Source organism: Pteronotus mesoamericanus, unplaced genomic scaffold (assembly GCF_021234165.1).
Source record: "Pteronotus mesoamericanus isolate MK-2021 breed Mesoamerican mustached bat unplaced genomic scaffold, CSHL_Meso_final contig_657, whole genome shotgun sequence".
NCBI classification, from domain to species: Eukaryota; Metazoa; Chordata; class Mammalia; order Chiroptera; family Mormoopidae; genus Pteronotus; species Pteronotus mesoamericanus.
Genome location: NW_026555229.1, coordinates 18,595,819 through 18,617,418, shown reverse-complemented (window position 1 = coordinate 18,617,418; position 21,600 = coordinate 18,595,819). Strand labels below are relative to the sequence as shown.

At 38.2% G+C, this 21,600-nt stretch overlaps 2 protein-coding genes across 4 annotated transcripts in view; one reads left to right on the top strand and one right to left on the bottom strand.

Moving 5' to 3' along the window:
• The window catches only part of MCMBP (minichromosome maintenance complex binding protein), a 33,462-nt gene extending 24,968 nt beyond the window's left edge, over positions 1 to 8,494 (top strand). For both annotated transcript variants that reach the window (XM_054581612.1, XM_054581611.1), the window contains exons 11-16: positions 630 to 747; positions 1,960 to 2,125; positions 3,234 to 3,367; positions 4,186 to 4,350; positions 7,113 to 7,201; positions 7,607 to 8,494. In XM_054581612.1, coding sequence (XP_054437587.1) covers positions 630 to 747; positions 1,960 to 2,125; positions 3,234 to 3,367; positions 4,186 to 4,350; positions 7,113 to 7,201; positions 7,607 to 7,733 — 799 coding nt within the window. In that variant the 3' untranslated portion in view covers positions 7,734 to 8,494. The remainder of the gene's footprint in view (positions 1 to 629; positions 748 to 1,959; positions 2,126 to 3,233; positions 3,368 to 4,185; positions 4,351 to 7,112; positions 7,202 to 7,606) is intronic.
• Positions 8,495 to 9,230: 736 nt separating this feature from the next.
• Positions 9,231 to 21,600, bottom strand: part of INPP5F (inositol polyphosphate-5-phosphatase F) — a 74,367-nt gene continuing 61,997 nt past the window's right edge. Inside the window, exons 16-20 of one of the 2 annotated variants that reach the window (XM_054581608.1) lie at positions 16,149 to 16,220; positions 15,033 to 15,106; positions 14,461 to 14,589; positions 13,795 to 13,882; positions 9,231 to 12,314 (exon numbers count right to left, since the gene is read on the bottom strand). In XM_054581608.1, the coding sequence (XP_054437583.1) occupies positions 11,159 to 12,314; positions 13,795 to 13,882; positions 14,461 to 14,589; positions 15,033 to 15,106; positions 16,149 to 16,220 (1,519 nt within the window). In that variant the 3' untranslated portion in view covers positions 9,231 to 11,158. The remainder of the gene's footprint in view (positions 12,315 to 13,794; positions 13,883 to 14,460; positions 14,590 to 15,032; positions 15,107 to 16,148; positions 16,221 to 21,600) is intronic. The other variant, XM_054581609.1, reaches the window with a different exon arrangement.

Here is a 21,600-nt window from a genome sequence, read left to right as displayed (position 1 = left end):
AAAAGTAATATGTGCGCCTTCAACAAGTTCCAAGAGCATAAAGAAGAAACTAGAAATCATCTGTAATTTTACCACTTAGAGATCACCTCAGTAAACACGTTTAGGTACAACACGTTCATGCCATTTTTTTTTTGTTTACACTCTGTATATTCCTACATAGATCTCAGCTGTGCTCTAAACACAGACCCACAGCTTGCTCTTACATTTAATATATATGTTAAACAGCCATCATAATTCTTGATGAACTTTTTTTTTTTTTAGTGTTGGCTCAAGTTTATTGGTTAATGTTAGTCACCAGTTAATAAGAAAAATAGTTTTTAAGTTTCATTTTTCCTCTGTGTGTGTGTTCTGTTTTTGAGTCAATCATGCCACCGTCAGGTTATGTGTTCAGAAACAACTATTAATTATTTCTTGATGAACTTTTTAATGGCTGTACAGTATTTCATTATAAACAGTTGTACTATTTCCCTAAATGTTAGATTTTCCTATTCTAAACTACATGGTGGTACTGGTCAGTGTAATCTATTTTTAGTGATACTATGAGGTTAATTTTCCCAAGGTTTTTTGTTTTTTTTTTAAAATGGAAATCACCTGAGTATCTTATTGGTTGAATTTTCTTTTTTCTCTAGGTATACAAGAAGAGACATCCTTCCACTAGGAAAATTTACAGTTAACTTGAGTGGTTGCCCAAGGAATAGTACCTTCACGGAACACTTATATCGAATTATTCAACATCTTGTTCCTGCAGTAAGATCAGTATAAATGTGTATTATAATTCTGAGCACACTTTTAAAATCCATCTAAATGTCTTTCATTCAACCCAAATATTTAACTTTGAGATTTAATGGATTTCTTGACAGGGAAACAGAGTCTGCCAAGCTCTGCAATTTAAAATGCAGTCGCCCCTGAACATTTCACCTTTGTTGCCTTAGCAGAAATTTATGTAAATGTAACAGTGAACCCAATTACAGTTATGCTCTCAAAATTGTACTCTCGCTTGGTGCCAATTTGCTTGTGTGATTTGGTATCCTCTATGTGTGTGTCAGAACACTTGCTTCTTTAGTATCTTGTATAGTTTTTACAACAGATTAAATAACCTGTTTATATGTAGGTGGACCCTGTTCATAGTGATCTCTTATTTTGACGGGCTCTGCTTCCTTTAGCAGTGGTTTGCTTATATCTATGTCATGGCCCTCCCCCTCCTATTTCAATGAAGCCAAAGTACAAAAATCTTTTAAATTTTGCAAATGTACCCTGTCTCTTTCTCAGCACTTATCTCACCCATCCCAGTCTCCACCCCCACCTCAATACTGCTGTTTAGGCCAGACAGCTGGCACGGCAGGGTGGGGTGCACAGCAGGGTGCTGCAGGCATTGGGAGCCGTGGGCTCCGGGAGGTGGGGCCAGGGGGAGCGGGGTCTTTACCAAGTACTGTGCTGTTCAGGCTGGCCGAGGGAGCAGCCTGCAGCCGGGGTGGAGTGCGTTGTGAGACCGACGGCACCTGGCCATGGCTCAGTGTGCTCTCTGCCTTGATTTTTCTTGGAAGAATCTTCAGTAGTCTGTGGTCAATGAATATGATTGAAATTTGGGAGAATGGAGGAAAATTAGGAAACTTTTCTCTCCCCACCTTGAGGAGTAGATAAACATTCTCTGTTTTGTTACCCTGTGGTAGGTTAAAGAAGTTAAGCTTCTGGATATTTGTTTCTGGTTCACTGGTAAAATAAAAATTAATCTTAAAGAATACCAAACAAGACAGTTGAAAATAAAGCAGCTCACAGTCATTGAAATTCTGATTCAGGATACAAATACAATTTTTGCTTAAAAGAGCTCAAGAAACTTTGAGGCGACTCTCTTAGGAATTGATAAGATCTTTCCATAGAAAACAGTGTTTAATCCCAAATAAATGTTTTCTGAAAACAGGAAACTTAGCTCCTTGCTCATTAAAAAATTTCTCTTTGCAGTCTTTTCGTCTACAGATGACTATAGAGAACATGAACCATTTGAAATTCATTCCCCACAAAGACTATACAGCCAATCGCTTGGTCAGTGGGCTTCTCCAGCTACCCAACAACACTTCTCTTGTGATTGATGAAACTCTCCTGGAGCAAGGCCAGCTTGACACTCCAGGTTCGTACATGGATGTTTCCCTTCTGTTTCTAACCTGTTAAAGCCAGATCTGGTATTGGCTTCTTCAAAGAATAGCTGTAAACAAAGACATTTACATTTCAGAAATATTTAACTTAAAGGTTTACTATATGAATTTAATTAAAGCATGTACATGTTATAAATTGTGTACATCAACTGTTTTTGTCATAGTTTTATCAAAATAGAATGACAGAACAAGTTGTGAAACAAGCTTTCTTTGAAGTCTGTAAAAGGAAGAGGTTTTTGCCTTTAGTCTTAAATTACCTCAAAAAAAAGTGTAGAAAAGATTTCATAAAACATGTTTTACCACTCAATGTAAAAATAAAATAATTTTTTCAAAGAATTTGTCGGGGGGTGGGGAGGTTAATAGTGGATCAAGTGGTTTGAACTGATCCCAGTTTATGGAACATTATAAAACTTTAAGAAAGCAGATAGCTTTATCTGTGCTCAAGTGAGAATTAAGACACTATGCTGGTGATAAGTTCAAGAGGAAAATTAAAAACAGTGTAGCCTGGGTACATATATGGCAAAAATGAGTAGCATATCAGTGAAATTCATCTCTGTAAATATAATTTTAGTTTTACCATATTATTTTAGTCCTCTTGAACACACCACATAGAAACTAATCGTACTTAATTCAGAACCTATTTTTTGTGCCTATTTGCATACTAGATGCTAGTTTAGATGTTGGGGGGGGGCATCTTTGCCCCCAAAATACATTTGCCTAGCTTGACAAATACGGTGTGGGAAGCCCATTACCAAATGAACACTTAGCTTAGTGAATTGAACAATGTCTCATTTACTGTTTTAAAAAAGTAGAAACCTCACATCTTATAATCAGTGTCAGCAAAACTGTATTTTTGCTGTGTATGATGCACTCCTCTATGTGATGTGCCCACAGCTCTGTGCGCATTATACATGGGATTATTATGCCCATGGTATGTAATCATTACACCCATGTCTAATGCACACCCTTATTTTTCCCTCAGAAATTTGGGTAAAACAGTGCACATTATACACAGCAAAATATGGTAATTTGTTTAGGTGATTAAAATGAAATAACTAAAAATTTATTTTCTTGCCTTTGCAGGTGTTCATAATGTGACGGCCCTGAGCAACCTTATAACTTGGCAGAAGGTGGATTATGATTTCAGTTACCACCAGATGGAATTCCCCTGCAATATTAATGTTTTGATTACTTCAGAGGGAAGATCACTGCTACCGGTACGATGAGTCATTTTTAAATGGAGAGAGGTTATATGGGAAAGATAGCTATTTTTGTCTTCTCTCTTGGCTACTGCTTATTAGTAAGTTAAACTTGTTTCAAAATTTTAGCTGCTGATTATTAATAAGGGAACTGATTAACTCCCCCATCTAAGCATAGAAAGTAGAAGCTGCCCGTAACTTGCCTGATTAACATCCAGACCTTTGTTCTTGCTGCCTCCATCACATTGTTTTCTTCCAATCTGTGAGAAATATTTTAGAGTTCCTTTTAAAGTGTTCCTAATCCATCTGATAATTATTTTTATGCTTTATGTTGTAAAATGCTATGGTAAAATCACCAGGGGGACTGACGGAGCTTATTGAGGAGAAATACCCTCAGTTGTTTAGAAGGCATTGAGTGTCTCTGTAAAGTGGTGCTCACTTGTAATTCATGAGAAAACTACCTGTGAATGAGGATGAAAGGGCCCATTTGGTTAAGTTTTCTGTGGGAAAGTGTGATTAAGATATAGAATACATATTTCATGATTAAGGAAATACCTAAAATGTTTTAATTAGCTGCTTTTTAGAGACTGGCTACCTTTTTATATGTTTGCTGATACTGTTGAGGAAAGGTAAGTAACCAGGAAAGGCTAATCTTTGTAATTACTGCTGAGGGTAGGTATAGTGTATGCAGTTTAATGTTAAAAAGTGACCTCCCCCCTCAGTGAGAAATAGTACTTTCAGTTCTCTTAAGGGCTGGTAGAGATGATACATCCATCCTCCTGACATTTTGATTAATTGAGGAATTGGAAAATACTGTGTACTGTTTCTCTTTTCAGGCAGACTGCCAGGTCCACTTACAGCCACAGCTGATCCCACCAAACATGGAGGAGTACATGAACAGCCTTCTCTCAGCGGTGCTGCCTTCTGTGCTAAACAAATTCCGCATTTACCTGACCCTTTTGAGATTCCTGGACTATAGCATATCTGATGAAATAACCAAGGTATGTTTGGGGTAAAATAAAGAATTTCCTTGTGTTGAGTTGAAGTAGTTAATCAATTTACATTTATTGTAATTACTGATAAGGTAATTTTGCCATTGTTTTCTATATGTCTTATGACTTTTTTATTCCTCTATTCCTGTTATAGTCTTTTGTTTGAAGTAGATTTTTCTATATAATTTTAATTTCCATGTCTTTTTTAATTTTTTTCTAGTAGTTGCCCTGGGGGCTGCAATTAACCATCTTAGCTATAGCCATCTATTTGGGATTAATGTCAGTTTAATCACAATAGTATACAAAAACTTTGCTCCTTTACAATTTCATTCCTTCTCCCTTCCTTTGTGCTTTATTGTCATACAGATTACGTGTCCATCAACATTTGTAATTGTTGCTTTATACAGTTGTCAAGACATCTGTACTGCTTTTTATATTTACTGATGTACTTCCCTTTACTAGTGATATTTATGTGAATTCAGTTACTTTGCAGTGTTCTTTTTTTTCAGCTTGAAGAACTCTCTTTAGTATATCTTGTAGGGCAGATCAGCTTGTGACAAATTGACTCGTAAGGTTTTGCTTATTTGGACAGGTCTTAATTTCTCCTCCATTGTTGAAGACTAGTTTTTGCTGGACCTAGAATTCTTATTTAAAAGGCTATATATATCTTCATCAAGACTGTCTTCCTAGCTCTGACTGGTGTAGCTCAGTGGGCTGGGGATCATTCTGCAGACTGAAAGGTTGCTAGTTTGATTCCATCAGGGTACATACCTGGCTTGAAGGCCAGGTCCCCTGTTCAGTGGCATGTGAGAGGCAACCAATTGTCGTTTCTCTCCCTCTCTAAAAATAAATAAAATCTTTTTTTTTTTTAAGTCCTCCAACTGTCCTCTGGCCTCTATTGTTTCTGATGAGAGGATTCTTTGTACACAAGTTGTTTTTCTCTTCTTTCAATATTCTATCTTTGGCTTTTGACAATTTAACTCTGATGTGCCTAGGTGTGGATTTCTCTCAAGTTTTCTGACTTGGAGTTGAGTTTTTTTGGGTGAGCAGATAAATGCACATTTTAGGGGAGTTGTAAAGAAATTTGGTAAATTTTGACCATTGTCTCTTTAAAATTCTTTCCACCCCTTTTCCTTTCCTTTCCTCTGCCACTCCCCTGTATGTATGTTGGCACACTTGATGGTGTCCCACAAGTCTTTGAGGCTCTGTACATATTTCCTCATTCTTTTTGCCTTCTATTCCACAGACTGGATAACCAGCTGCCCTGACTGAAAGTTTGCTGACTCTTTCCTCTGCCTGCTCAAATCTGTTGTGAACCTGTCTAGTGAATTTTTAATTTCAGCTGTATTTTTCAACTCAGAATATCTGTTTGCTTTTAAAATAATTCCCATCGATGTTTTCTATTTGGTAAAGCATGATTCTCATGTTTTCTTTTAGGTACTTAGATGTGGCTTCCCATAGTTCTTTGAATATATTTAAAATGGCTGATTTAAAGTCTGTCTATAGTAAGTCCAATATTAGCATTTCTTCAAGGACAGCATTTCTTCTATTGACTTCTCTTTGTCCAATGAATGGGTTGCACATTCTTGTCTCTGTATGTCTCTTAATTTTTGTGTTGAAAAACAGACGTTTTAAATAACGTGTCAACTTTGCTGAGATTGTCCTGCCACCCTAGGGTTTGTTGTATGATGACTTTTCCAAATTAATTCTATAGTTGGTGTTCTTTGTTGAATGTGGGCACTGAAGTCCCTCCTCTTTTAGCTTAGTGGTCAATGATTAGATAGAAATTTAATTTCCTTAGATGCCTGGAAGCAGGATGTTTTCCGATCTAAGCCAAGGGGCCCTGTATCCATGTTGGGGCAAGCCTTTAACACTCTGGCCATGCAGTTTACAACTCTGCCCTAGCCTTCCTTCACTTTCTGCTTGCACCGTCTCAAGGTTATTCAGAGGTGAGCACTAAGGTCTGCTCAGATCTGAGCATGCACGTGACCTTCTGAATTCCTAGCAATTTATCTCTCTCTCTGTCACGTACATGTGGACATCTCATACCCTATTTATCCTTTTAAGGCAGCCGAGATAGTAAGTGCTTCTGATTGTGGGGGGTAGAGGCTGTTCACACTGGGCAAGCTCCAAGGCAGGTTAAAGACTACCTTGCAAATGGGTTCTTCCAGGGAACCACCAGACAGTTAAATAATGATACTTCTCATCTCCACTACCCTCCTTGGTGATGGCTCTCCATTTTCAGGGCTGCTTGGGACGTGTGGGTTGGGGAATAGGTCAAGTTAAAATTCCTCAAAGCTCAATGTTCTTATTGCCTTTCTTGAATAAATGCTCCTCAGATTGCTGCAAGCATCTGTTTAATTTCCACAGTTTCAAAGAAGCTGATTTTGATCATTTTTACTAGTATTCTTATCCCCGTTAATGGTGAAGAGAATTTTCAGAGGTTTTTACTCCACCATTTTTACTTATATCATTCTTCCCTGTGTTTAAAGGCATCATGTTTGCTATGCACACTGCTGACAATCTGTTTGCCTGGTCTTCTCAGATGAATCTGAGTTTTATTTTGCTTGGAATTCCTTCATCAGTAGCATAATTTATATGTATCAAGTTTGGTAATTCTTTCATCTATGTCATCTCATCTAAGAAGCAGGGCTGACTTCCTCAGCTTTACACCAGTTAAGGGACCATGTTACTTCCCTTTTCCCTGTTAAATGCAAATGTCATTTCCTCCTAAGGAATGGTTTTAAAGTTCATTTACTCTTTTAATAAAGGCAGTTGAAGATGACTTTGTGGAAATGCGCAAGAACGATCCTCAGAGCATCACTGCTGATGATCTCCACCAGCTGCTCATTGTAGCTCGGTGAGTGGCACCTGTCTGTACATAGTCGGTTAAAGTAAGGTGTGAATAGAGCCCCTGATTTACTCAGAAATAACTGAGGTAGGCTTCTAAGAATAGAAAGGAACTTTTTCCTTTTAAAAACACCTTGTGAAGTGGCTCGTTGAAGTGGCCTTGTGTTTGGCCAGTGATTGCTTTTGGGGGACCACCAGGCATGCTGCTTGTTCTTTACGCTTCTAAAAGTGAGTCACCCTCCACATTTGCCTTAAAAGATTCCTTTGTAGAAGTCTGACTTTGCTTTTGACTTCTTTGTGCCCCTACTAGAGATCTTGTCTCCTCAACCAGTATTCCTATAGGTCTTAAAAATGAAAAACAAGGTACCATTATTATCCTAGGTCTAGATTTAAGTTGTCTCTCTCTTCAATGCAGGTTTCTGTCTCTCAGTGCTGGTCAGACAACACTGTCAAGAGAACGATGGCTAAGAGCAAAGCAGCTAGAGTCTTTGAGAAGAACCAGGCTTCAACAACAGAAATATGTGAATGGAAATGAACTTTAAGCATCTGATACCTATGAAAGAGTAATGGGCAAATTGTAGCCACATTATTGTACAATTCAAATATCATTTATACCACATTGTTTTTGTAGATAATTTGTATCAAAAACCAATGACTTTTCCTGAAATCAAGCCTGGTGACATCTGAAGTTTATATCATATTCAGTAAGGGCTTTTACCTTGCTGATTTTATGGAGCTTTTGGAGTTTGTTTTATAATTATATAAATTAGTAACAATGTACAAAAAATGTATTTGATATTAAAAGTTTAATATTGATAAGATAATGTTGTTGATTATACCATTTCCTTAGCTTCAGCTAAGTCATAGGCCAGACTCTGTTAAAATGCTAGCATCAACTTCATTTGAAGAAAATCGTAGCAATTCCAAAGTCAGGAATTGTTCACTTAAGATTTTTACGTCTTTCTAGTTAACAGTGGATCTGAATGTGTTTAGTGGCCAAGTGTTTGGGAAATGATACTGCAGAATTTCACATGATTTCCCAAACATCTGATCACAGAACCTTTTTTCTATTAACAGTTGTTAACCTGCAAAACTAGTCTTTACTGTGGCAGTGGTTCCCATACTTTTGGAGTTCACAGACCAGTAATGTTTCTCCAAATTTTGAGATGGACAAGGTTGCCAATTTATTTTGCCAAGTTACCTGAGAGAAATCACTGTACTATCATCATTACTTTTTTCATAAGAGGAATATCTCAGAATGAGATACTCCTTTAAATGGAATAAATGTAGCTTTTTGAAAAAATACTCCATTGTCCTTACTTTTCTCATTTCACCCCAGTGCATTTGGGAACCACTGTATTATGGGACTCATTTAAGCAAATTCTGCCCTATGAAGTTGTTTTGCCAAAATATAAAGAGAGCAAAACAGTTAACTTTTTAAAAACGCCTTCTTTAGAAAAAAGGTTTTAAATTCTTTTCCTAATGTCATTTAGTTGCTTTCATGATTGTATTAGATTTTGAACTTTATTGGATCAACTAACATTATCTGCTAGTCCAGAATGCCCTGATAAAACTGTAACTAGGGTTTTCCTCCAGACCAACTACAGTTTTAGTATGTTTTTAAATGAACAAAAAATATCATTCTTGGCTAATTAAAAGCAAATTAACCGAATATAGTGTAATTATGGCATCTAGAATGTTTGGAAAGGTTAGAACATTACTTAAGCAATCAGTGGTTGTACATAAAGATTAATTTCAGTCAGTCAGTAACTTACTTACCTAGTTGGAACATTAAGAGTTAAACAATTACTTCAATTCCACCCCCTGCCTCCCCTCAGGCCTAAACTGATATTGCTAACCAAGGAAACAGGGTCACCTTTGAAAATCAAGGAATTTATTATGCCTAACAAACTGAAGTGAAAATTACTGGTTTCACTTTTCCTAACTCAAATCTATTTTTATAAACTAATGTATATAATCGTTTATATTTAGTATTCTGGACTGGTTTTCATTTTTATAACTAGTAGACATCTCCTCAAACTCTTAGAAATGAAACGTCAATGGATTTGTGGGAATAAACTTCAACAGAGTAGATTAGTTACCGTGTGTTTATTGTACCAATGTAAATTGTAATTTACCAGAGAAGTGCTTGGTCTTGCAGAAAAGTTCCCTTGAAAGGCAAAAACCTTCTTTCAAAGAAATAAAACTCATCCCATGAGATCTGTGTGAAAGAGATCCTGCTGCCTCTTGGTAGAAAACCATAAGCAGAGATGATCAGCATGGTGTCCTCGGACTCAAGTCCCATTTGAGGGGGTAGGATGAGAGGGAACTCCGGGCTTCAGAAATCCTTTTCTCCCTTGCTGCACATGTGGACATTAAACTTGTTGATCTAACATGTTACTCTATTTCAGTCATCAGGAAACTGAACAGACATTACCCTAACTGGAATTAAACACTGCCTTCTTTAGTTTTAAAAAATCTCTTTAGAACTAATTCCTGTGGAACTTAAGACACATTTTATCACGACTTGGCTTATATTTCCTCGTGGTGTGAGACAGTTAATTTTCAAGAAAAGTTGGTAAAGAACAAGATAAAACATTCATTTTCAGTGTTTGGATTTTAAAATTTCATGGTTTGTGACCCATTTCATCATTTTTAAAGTCATGAAAACACTTAAAAAGACTAAAATATTTGGAAAGGCTGAGAGCAAGTGTTTAGTTACAGAAAACTTATGAAGTCTTTGATTCAAAAATCAAACCCTTAAAATGTTATTTATTCAAGGAATTCTCATACATTGTCACTTTAAATTACAATGGTACTTTATTTTTAAATAGTCATAAGATTTGACACTACACACTCACACACACACACACACACACACACACACACACACACAGAGATACCACTAATAAATAACAAAAGTGGAAATACTTATCAAAGTTACAACAGACATAATGTTTAGCTGAGAATCACTTCAACAGAGTAAGGCTCTAAAGATACCAGACAAACCAATGCTTGTTTGGAATAAAGTGTGCAACTTTCTTAATGTATGGGCTTATAGAAGAGGCCCTGTTTCCATGTGGTCAGCTTTATGGTCATAAAACCAATTTTAGCACAACAGTGGTCAGACTAAGTTTCAATAATTGTAACAGTCCACACAAGATGTTAAGGAATGACCCCTACAGAAAATTAAAACTTGAAGACTTCTTTTAAGAATTACCAATATCCAGTAAATGTACATTCTTACCTGACAACAGCAAAATTAATAGGTGCTGGTATTCACATCTGATGTCTCAGGTTTTGACTGACACGTCTTAATGCTCCTAGACTTTGGGGTGTACAAGGTGGCAGAAAATTTAAAATGTTTAGATGGGGAAAATTATGATTAAATGGATAGACATTTCTTGACTATATGCCAATAACCTTCAATTTTCATAGGGAATGGTTAAGCCATCAAAATGAAACCAAGTTTTCTTTAAATTTTCAAATGCTTCTCCTTATTAGTAACACTTTTAACGTCACTAAAAACTAAATGTATTTACCTTGTAGAGGTTAATACACAGAAATGAACTAAGAAAAACAATTTATTAAAAATGCTAATCCCCTAAATGTACCCTTGGCCATCCTTTACATGTCTGCTTCACACACTGAACCCTCCCACCCTACCCATTCACCCACTCCAAAAAAGGTTCAGGTTACTATGTCCCAAAGTAACCTATTTCTGAATTACCTTCAAAGAGACAAACTGCTCTTTATAAGGTACTCAGGCCTACACATTGTAGGATGGTGCACTTCTGTTGTCCTGGCTCTCAGATTTGGAAATCTTTGAAAACCTTTACCAATAAAGAGAATTTATGATCCCTAGATTCAAAGTCAGTAAAGGTTAAGAGCCTAATATGTGAAACCTTTTTTTTCAAGGGGCATGGAGGGATTAAGTAAAAGCCACAGGATTATTGGTGGCTAAAAACTAAATTTGAATTATTCGTGTCTGGCATTGTGTAAACATATTTTTAAGTTCATTCTGCTGGACTTCATGAACCATTTCGGGTTCTGCAGGGCTCCTCTGAACCCTTGCCACTGCAAAGTTTATCCCCTGTGTCAACCCGGCTTGGGTGATATTAGCAACCTGGACCATGGAACTCCGAATCTTTGCAAAGGGAGACACTGCTCTGCTGCTGCTGCTCTCTGAAGGAGAAGGGGTTACGTGAAGCCCTGTCTCAAGTTCAAGCATGCTGGATCCAGAGCCGGGGGTCTTTTGAGATACTGAATGCGCTGGTTCAACAGACAAAAACTGTGGGCCTGTTGCAGAAAAGGACACATCTAATTGAGATGGTCGAGAAGGTATCTGTTCCGTTGATTCAGATCGGGTTTCTTCATTAGAAACTTGATTGGTTGGTTGATTTCCTTCCTCACTAGCGTGCTGAGAAACGGATCTGGTTGCTGATAGCTGGGTCATTTTGTTTTGTGCATCTTGTACAAATCTGTGGCAGTAAATATCCACAGGCTTGGCAAAGCCAGTCAATGTGTGTATATAATCAGCAGAAGGACTTTTTTTCAAAGGAGACTCATAGCCTTTTCCAAGCTCACTTCCATGAGCAGCAACAGTAATCTCTGACGGAGCATGAATGCTGACATCAGTGCTGCTAATAGATTGGGATCGACTGCCTAATCGAGGTGCTGAAGCAATAATGCCACAACTAGGAAGAACATAGTCTATTGGCCCTATGTTCTCTAAAGAATTAGCTAGCTGCCTGTCTTCATCTGACTTGGAATTTGTAAGGAATTCGTCAGAGTGGTAGGAGTCATTATCTGAAGACATTTCCCCTTCAGACTCTGCCTGGCCTTTATTATCCATCACACTTGTGTTTTCCATGGTTTCAAGACTACTATCTGATTTCCAAAGATTTACTTTTAAGTTTGGTTTTAGAAAATTAACTTTCATTTCAGGTTTTGCAAAATTTCCTAGCCTTCGTAGATTGCCAATATTTACATTGGATTTGGTCTGTTTCACTTTTTGATTTAGAGATGAAAATTTGCTCATTAAAAAATTTTTTCCCTGGGCCAGAGAGCCTTGGTTTTGAGATCTGATGCCAATGATGTCTTCATGAGGTTTACTGCTCTTCCTACAAATGAGGAGAGAAAAAAGTTAATTCCCCATGGAATTCAACATACTATTTCTAATTATTAAAGCAAGTGAAAACTTATTTAAATTGGCCCCAATTTCTTGGAAACAGTGTATTCCTAATTCATAAACTCAGATAACCCCTTGGAGTTGATGCTAGGACAGAATTGTGCAACAGAAATACGTGAACTGTAGATGGAACTCAAAATTTTCTAGCAGCCACATTAAAAACATGAAGTGAATTTTAATAGTATTTTAATTAACCCAATATGTACAAAATATTGTCATTCCAGCATATAATCAATATTAAAAGATAATGAGGTGTATCTTTTCGTACTATGTCTTTGAAACAGTCAATGGGTAGTATTTTACAAGAAGGCAGCAGAAGCCTCTGTAAATGACATTGGTGAGTTCCCAGGCACTGAGTGGGAACAGGTGGCCTGCCTGGGTGACTTTAACCCCAAGTCAAGAAAGCAGGCCAGGGACATCTCCTACATGCGCTCTGTCCTATCTTCCTCAAGCGGGCCATCAGGTGCAAGAAAAAGCCACGCTGTGGAAACACTACTACATCTGCTGGATCTTAATCCCATTCAGTGAAGCTCTTTCTAGTAACTGGGTTATGTCAAGTTCCTTTGGTCTTCAGAGTTGATCACTGTTTGCTATTGCATATTTTCTTCAACTGTATTCTCCTAGGCATTCAGAGATGAGGATGGAAGAAGGGAGGGAAGCCTCCCAGCAGTTTCCTCAGCCCACGTTTTTGTACGTTTTGAGAATAAATTTTTCTTAAAAAAATAAAAACAAAAAAACCCCACACCCAAAATTCAAACTAATCACATTTCAAAGGCTCCACATCCGCAATCTAAACAACTGGCCTAGGCAACACCAACTATAAATGGGAATCTAGAGCACTGTAACTAAAGCTGTCTACACATATTCCAAAATGACTGAATTCAAGTAGAGGTGGGAGGAGGAAGAATTTCATTTGCTGATGTTTCCGGTGGATTATCTGAATTTATTTTAAAAGATTTGGGATGCTTAATATAACTAAGGGGTTTCTTCTTTGGTATCCCTCATAACAACTATAAATAAAAAGAATTGTGTTATTAGCCACATGTGTCTTGAATGTTTGACTCTTGGTCATGCAGGATCACTGGTCATGAGACTACATGAAAATTATAACATTAAAAACTACAGAAACAATTAACAAAAAAAATTAGTGTTTAAAACATATTGGCTATTTTCTCTACAAGGTTATTTAAATTTGAGTGCTCTGCCTTGAGTATATTTTAAGAGTAAAAGCATATCACTTATGGCCTTAATTTTAACAAAAAGTTTTTGATCCACAGAAATTTGGTTCTTCCCTCTCTAAATACCAAGTCATTACCATGTGATCCCCCAACCTGTGTGAATACTTTTAAAGAATTAAGACTTCGGATAAAAATGTCTTTATCCTTGAGAGAAAATCAAGGTAGCCTACTCACCTCTCAAGTTTTTTCTCGATAATAGGTACATCTAATCCCATGGCTTGTTTGGTGATCTGCAGCATTTCTGCAATGCACTGTAGGGTATCTGAAACCCAAATAAAACTGCTTGCCACTTTCTCCAAAAACATATTAAAAAAATATGTTCTACCTCAGCAGTTCTACCTCAGAACCCTAAATGAAATCTGTGATCTTACAGTTAAATACAAATTTATTTGCTTCAATTTATAGAAAACTGCTACTTATTCATTACTCCCCCAATGAATTCAGTAATCTAAAACCAATTTTAACAGAAGAGTAAATAAAGAGCAAAGGAACCAAATCAATTGCAGTTGAAGTGCTGGAGGCTGAGGTAACAGCTCTGAGCAAATCAGACATGGGCCCCAACTACTATCCATGCAAGGCATACGTGGTGGGGAAAGCCCAGCATCCATATGGCCACACACACATAATTCCCATTATAGATTCCCTTTCCCCAAACTACATCATCAATTCAAATAACCTCCCTGCATTGATGAGAGCAAAGTTGCTATTTCAAGGTCTCAAATCACAAAGCTATTTCTATGGATTATTTAGCTGGCAATGGCATGTACTGCCCCCAAATTCCATTTGGGCTTATAAGAGTAGCTAATGTTATCACTCATTAATTTCATCTCTCTTCATTACCTTTCCCATCCTCTTCTGGATTTCGCATTACAGCTCTCAATGTATGGAAATAGCCACTTGCTTCTTTGTATCTATAGTGTAGCCGCATGCAGGAGAACTTTGGCTTGCCAAAAAGAGTGGGTTCAGGACCTGAAGACCCAAATGAATATGTGTAAATTTTTCATATCACATTTACTTTCTCCTAAATCTTCAAAAGACCAACACATTCATTAATTAGGTATTTAGCACATTTTTCTTCATAATCTAAAAGCACACAAAATACAAACTTATCGTGACAATTTGGCTTGATGAGACTATAAATCAAAACTCTTATTCAGTCTCAAATATTTAAACTTTCTTGATCCCTGGGTTAATCTTCACAAGTAATAAAAAAATTAGTTATTACATTTTATCTATCACTAATCTCTAAAGAATAAAAAGGAATAGAAGAAATAGTCCTAAAAAATAGACTACTTGGGAACATCCCTTTCTGGATCTAACAAGATGCTATCCTAGTTGCATAAATAATTTGACCTACTCTTGGAACAAACAGTATTTGCTTTCTATGACTTGGTTAGTATCTTAAAATTTACCTATTTCTATTTTTTCCAGGTCTTCTAGACTTAGTCGTTGATACTGGTTTACTTTATCAACTTCATCATCATAACTAGATAAAGGAAAAGGGATTAAAAAGAGAATTAAAATCAAAAGCACATTTGTCTTGTCAACTGAGGTATAAGATTAGTAACTACTATGCAGTTAAAATCTTCCATAGTGCAATACCTACAGTTAAACAAATATTTTGAAAACTAGATGAAACCAGATTAACATATACACAGTTAATAGCTCAAGGAAAATCAGTTTATAGATCTTACATGAAAAGAAATCAATTCACAGGAAAAATTATTGTTTTATAAAAATTTTTATTAAAAAAACAAATAAACTTTAACCTAAAAGAAAGGCAAAAAAAAATACAGAAATACATATACTGAAGCTATGTATTTATGAATAATACAGCAGATGAATCACATCCTAATCAAGAAAGAAAAAATCCATGTGATCAATGCCAATAGGCACCTGGGCCAGTGACTAAAATAATGAGAGTCATACAAGGCCAAAAAGAAAGTAATCAGGGAAAGGCAAGGCTATGAAGAAGTACTTGTTTTTTTGCTAGTGGTGTTCTCTGGCCAGAAACCACAAAAGTGATATCATTCATTATTGTAACCAAGTGAGGTAATCAAAATGATAACCTATGATAACCTTGTAACCAAGGAGAAGTGCATGTGTACTCGTATGTGCACACACAATTACACTCACAAAATTATCTGCACAAGGACAGCTGTCTGTATCATTCACAATAGCAAAAAAAAAATTTTTAATACCTCACAATGGGGAAACATTTAACTACGGCACAGTAATAAAAACAATGATATATGGTCGTTAACAATAAAAAATTATGTGGAACACATCAAAACTCAGGAGATACATAGAAAATAATACTAAATGCTAAGAGAATATTACATAAACACACTTATAACATTTTCAAATTAATAAAAGGAAATCTGAGTGATGTAACCGTTATGTAAGGTAAAGGGGTTTAATGACATTTCTTAAAATATGTAACAAATCCAGATTCTTAATTTCCTAAAATGGAAATTTACTCAGATTTAAAAACAAAATTAAGAGCTTTAAATCAATGAGCAACTTACTAGGCAACGTAGTAGGCAGAGTTAGAAAGCAGTAACAGCACATCCACATCTCTGTGAGTAGCATCAATGAGGCTAAACAGACATGACACAAGCAATTAAGTATCTTTATTTTCCATCTACATTTTGCCAAGCTTATTTTTATTGGAGAGCCATTTACACAAAAGATTGGGGCGGGGGAAGGAGGGAGAAGTCAAATAATCAATGTGTCCTACTTCTGAAATTAAATGTGTATATTCTATCCATTTGGAAATTTTAAAAAAAGAAAAAGGAATCCAGCTTGGGGAGAGTGGAAGAAAGGACTGGAGCTGAAGAGAGGTCCCTTCTCACAGAGGTAGCCAAGGAGGAGGGAGGAAATGGAAATGCAGGGGAAATGGATAATTGGGAGGAGGGGAGATTGGACTGTGGTAAAGGGAGGAATTGGAATGAAAAATGTGAAGCTGAGAAAGAAGAAATAGTCTAGATTATCTCACATGACCTAGCCTTTGAAATGACACTGCACATTAAGGATATTTTTACACTTGTGTAGAATGCTTCCTTTGAAAGAACTTTTTTACATAAATATAATGTATGTGCAAAAATGGAACCAAGCCCAAGCTACTTTGCATTTTCCTTATTATAGATTAATTTACTTGGCTTTTAAAAAATAGCAAATATTTCCTTATTCTACATCCTTTTTTGCCATATTTACCTCCACTCTAAAATCAAATATCAAAATAAAGGTTAAACCCTAGATGAGCGTTGATAAACCAGTAAACCAAAAACTACAGTAAAACATGTATCTTTTTAAGATCACAAATAAGAAAACAGTCAACATATAAAATCTAAAAATAATCAACTGATTAACACAGAGAGAATCTGAACTCAAATAGAATTTTTAATCTAATATTCACCTAATACTAACAACAGCCTTTCCAAACAAAAGGTGGAAATTAATCTGCATTCTTATATGTCTCCAAATTCCATTATATGAGTGGACAATTCTGTCTCAGAATTCCATACCTATTTGCCATGACTTATCAAAATGCTACTGAAAAACAAATGGAAACAGTACGGGAAAAATCATTTGTGATTGAATTTGAGTCACGTATTTAATCTGCGTCAGAATGAGGTCATTGTTTAACCAGTACTGCAGAGAAAATTTTACCAAAAGCTTAAATCGTAGTATTTTACGTCAGCGGCACCTTGTTGCAGTGTAACTCTAGTAGTCTTAATCTAAAATAACAAATTCTCAGTTTTCATCTAATGAAATATACCCAAAAATACAACGAATGAGGTAAGATGCGAGGACCCGATAATACACCAATCAATCCAAAATATGAGCACCAATTAATCAATCAGTGGAGGAAAAAAACTTCATACATTTAATGATTCCAGTAGCTTCACCAAAAATACATAATAGCACTGTAGAATGTAATTTAGTTTTGCGCTTTGATACTTACATGCACTCTGAAAATTGTTGCTTCAGTCGAGCCATAAAAATTACTACGTCACAACACTTATTTTAATATGAAAAATATTCTATTAGTGTCACCTAATCCTAGTTTCCTAATTTGACATTAATATTTACATCAGTCAGATGTGATCCTCAGTCCAAAAACATCATGTCCTTTTAAAAAAAAAAACACTTGGCACAGCACATAACAGGCAGTCGAGAAAAATGTCAGCCCTCCCCCACCCTCATTTTACTTAAGTTTTAGCAGCAGTGAATACTGAATTTCCCTCCCCATCCACCCTGCCATAAACAAACAAAAAAGACTCCCCTCCCGACAAGAAAAGAAAAAAAAACCCCGTCAGATACTGCCACCCCGCCCCCCCACGCCTGCAGCTCTAAAAGCTGCTTTATTCGTTTTTGTTTTCCCACCAATCGGTCAGACCCTCCTTCCACACCACGAAGACAAAAACGGACAGGACCACATGCAGCCCAACCACTGCGACAATGGTCGCATAAAAGCCACTGTCGTCAGGGGACATTAACAGGAGACTTTGGAAAAGGAGTAATTTACAAGAAAAATATAACCCCACAGGAACTTTAACCATAAGTCCTGCAAAAAGGAGAAAAATCTTGAAAGTTGTCGCCAGGCTGCCGCCTTCAGGCTTAGGCTCGGTGGCTTTGCCCGCAGCATTGGCGGACCGCTGAGAGGTCGGCGGAGGCCTGTGGGAGCGCGGCATCTCGTCAGTCCGTCTGTCTGTCCGCTCGTCCGTCAACGACTCAAAGCTCCCTCGGAGGCGCCAACAGCCGACCTCACGCCTGCAGCAACCGCGGCGACTGCGGCAGTTGCGGCAACTGCGGCAACTGCAGAGGTGCCGCGCCAGGCCACGCCCAGAACTGCGTCCCTTTTGCCCGCCCACTTCCGCCGCGGCACGAGCCCAGTGCGCATGTGCGGCTGGTCCTGCCCAGCGGGACCCTCAGGATCACAGACCCCAGTCCTACACAGGAGGGGCGCCAAGGTGGTAGCAATTTCTGCACAACCCCCCGACCCTGCGAGAGTTCACTGGCGCCTTTGTGAAGGATCTCCCCACTGCTCGAAGGGACCCTGGCAGGCGGGCTGCGTCACCAAGATCGAGCATCTCTACCCTGCACGGTCACATGCCTAAGCGTTGCCGCCTCGCCGCTCCACTAAAAGCGGGTGAGAAGTGGTCATTGACTCTCCGTGTAGAAGATGCCTTGGACAAAATAAAGAGAGGCCTTTGTGGAGATGCTGAGGGGCACTTGAACAGGACACTGGTCCCCTCCCATTTCAGATTCCTCCTCTCGCCAGCGGTTCCCCGCCAGGCGCTTGCTAGTTGACTGTCATTAAAGTCAGAGCTTTTCCCGCAGCAACTGGTGGCGCAAGCAAAAGGGCGCAAAGAGGCTGCAGAGGTCTGATCTGTTCACGCCAGAGTCCGTCTACAGGGAAATAGCCGAGCTGTGCTCCGTGTTTGAAGGGAAAAATGGCCGGGGGCCGGGGGCTGGCGGCTGAGGGGCGGCGCGCGGAGCAGAAGCCAAGCACCCGGCAGAGCCGTGCTGGACAGTTCCAGCTGGAGGGCTAGGAGGCTAAGAGAAAAGTAACGGCAGCCGTTCCTGCTGCCCGGCGTAGGGCTAGTGTAAACTGCTTGCCATAACTTTCTGCCAAATATTTAAACAGGGTCGTGGCTACAGTGGGGCTAGGGAGGCAGTGGTCTCTGGTGCATTATTTAAGGGGGTGCAAAAGAAATCAACCGTTTTTAAAAAGATAGGATCTGACCCGACACTTATAAAACCCTGTCTCACTTGTTTCACCCTAATCCCAACTGTGGTCCCTGTAAAACTTAATTTACAAAAATATGGCCCAACTCAACAACGAAAAAACACAAAACCCAATTTTTTAAATGGGAAAAGGCTCTAATAGAAATTTTTCTAAGGAAGATAAACAAATGCCAAAAAGCACAAGGAAAATCCTCAATATCATTTATCACTAGGAAAATGTAATCAAAACTGCAATGAGATACCACTTCACACTCATGAGAATAATTTAAAAAGGGAAAATAAACGTTCGTGAGGACAGAGAAAAATTGAAACCCTCATGTATTGCTAGTGGGAAAGTAAAATGGTACAGCCACTGTAGAAAATAGTTGAGTGGCTTCTCAAAAGTTAAATGTAGAATTATTCATGACCAAGCAATTTCCACTCCTAGGTATATACCCAAAAGAAAAACAAGTGCTCAAATAAAAACTTGTTCACTGCATCACTAGTTACAATAGAGGTGAAAACAACCCATATGCCCAAGCAGCTTATGCCTCAACCAGTGTCAGGCACAATCCCTTCTGGGGTGGTCAGCCTTAGAGAAGATCCTTCCAATACCAGAGTGGAGAGTCTCCAACCTGAGCTGTATGTACCTGTCACTGAGGGGCAGACCACAGACAAATTTAAGTCTGAGGCCTCCCTGATCTCCATGCATCATTCCCTCTAATAATCCTGTTGTCCTGCCCATCTCTCCTTGGGCCCAAGTCAGTGTCTGTACTGAAGACTTGGCACAGAGAGCCATTCTCCATCAGGCATGGGCCTTCATGTTAGCACCAACATGACAGGGAAGATAGCACCTTGGCCGATGAGGCCTGGGCTGATGGGACAATCTGCAGAATCTGTGACACTGATGCTACAGGCCTATTTCCTCATCAATGACTGCAAGGAATAAGATGAGGATGAAGACGGTGGTGGTGAATGTGCTTTGGCAAGTAAAATAGGCAGTGAAATGCTCACAATCAAATGTAGCAATAGATCACTCAAGAATGAATTAGAAAACAAAAACATCTTGCAGTGACATCTGAAGAAGAGAGGCAGGGACTCTTAAAAATAAATTGGAAATTAGAAGCTTAGCCAGAGGCCCACAACTGAAGAATTAGAGCAAAGACATATGCTAAAACAAAGAATTAAGAAATAGGACAAGTAAAAAAGGAACTAAATGGCAAACTCGGCAGAAAGCTCAGGCTGAGACTCACAGCAGCAGAGCTATATGCGTGAGGAGTCTTGGTAGTATTTTCTTAAGGGAATGAGTTTCCTCTAGAAGGTGCTTGATTTTTGTTTTAAGATTTTATTTATTTATTCTTAGAGAGAGAGGAAGGAGAGAGAAAGAGGGAGAGAAACATCGATGTAAGAGACATTGATCAGTTGCCTCTCGCATATGCCCCAACTGGGGACCAAACCCACAACCCAGGCATGTGCCCTGATGGGGAACTGAATGCACAATCTTTTGCTTTGTGGGACGACGCCATGGCAGCTGAGCCACACCTGTCAAGGTAGATCTTGGTGTTTAATGAGCACGTAGAGGTCACTCATTCCTCAGTATGACCAGCAGATACACAAAAGCTCTGGGCCAAGTTAAGACCTACATACACACAAGGCAACAATAAGTATAGAACTAAATGAACTCAAAAGCACAGAAATGGAAGAAAGCAGGAATTTCATTATTCATTATGAAATGTGGAAAGAGACATTAGTAATCTCTGTGCGTAGCACCACTGACTGAAAACCTGATAATGCACTGCAATTTGAAAACTTAACTTGCGGTGAAGGAAGAGTGGGCTTTGCTTTTCTGAAATGTGCTCATCACTTGTACAGCCCAAATGGAGCCAACTAGCAAAGGAAAGATGTAGTGACACTTCCTGTCTAGCATGTGCTATGGATGTTATTCTTCATCAGGAGCTTTAACCATAGATGATCAGAAGACAATCAGTGGCTCCCTGTTATCAGAAAGCAAAATTTTATAGTGTATGACTAAGAAAAATGAGGAGGGCAATTGCTGGGGACTAGAGCGGGGTAGAAGTCAAAATATCAAAGAGAGAGAGACTGAAATGTTTCATCAAGCTAATGAAAATGAGAAAACTGAAGCACAACTGTATTTCTGCAGTAGGCATTTGGCAGCTGAGAATTATTATGAGATTTAAGAATGTAACTACCCAACAAGGATTTCTTAAAGACCTTATCCTAGAAGAC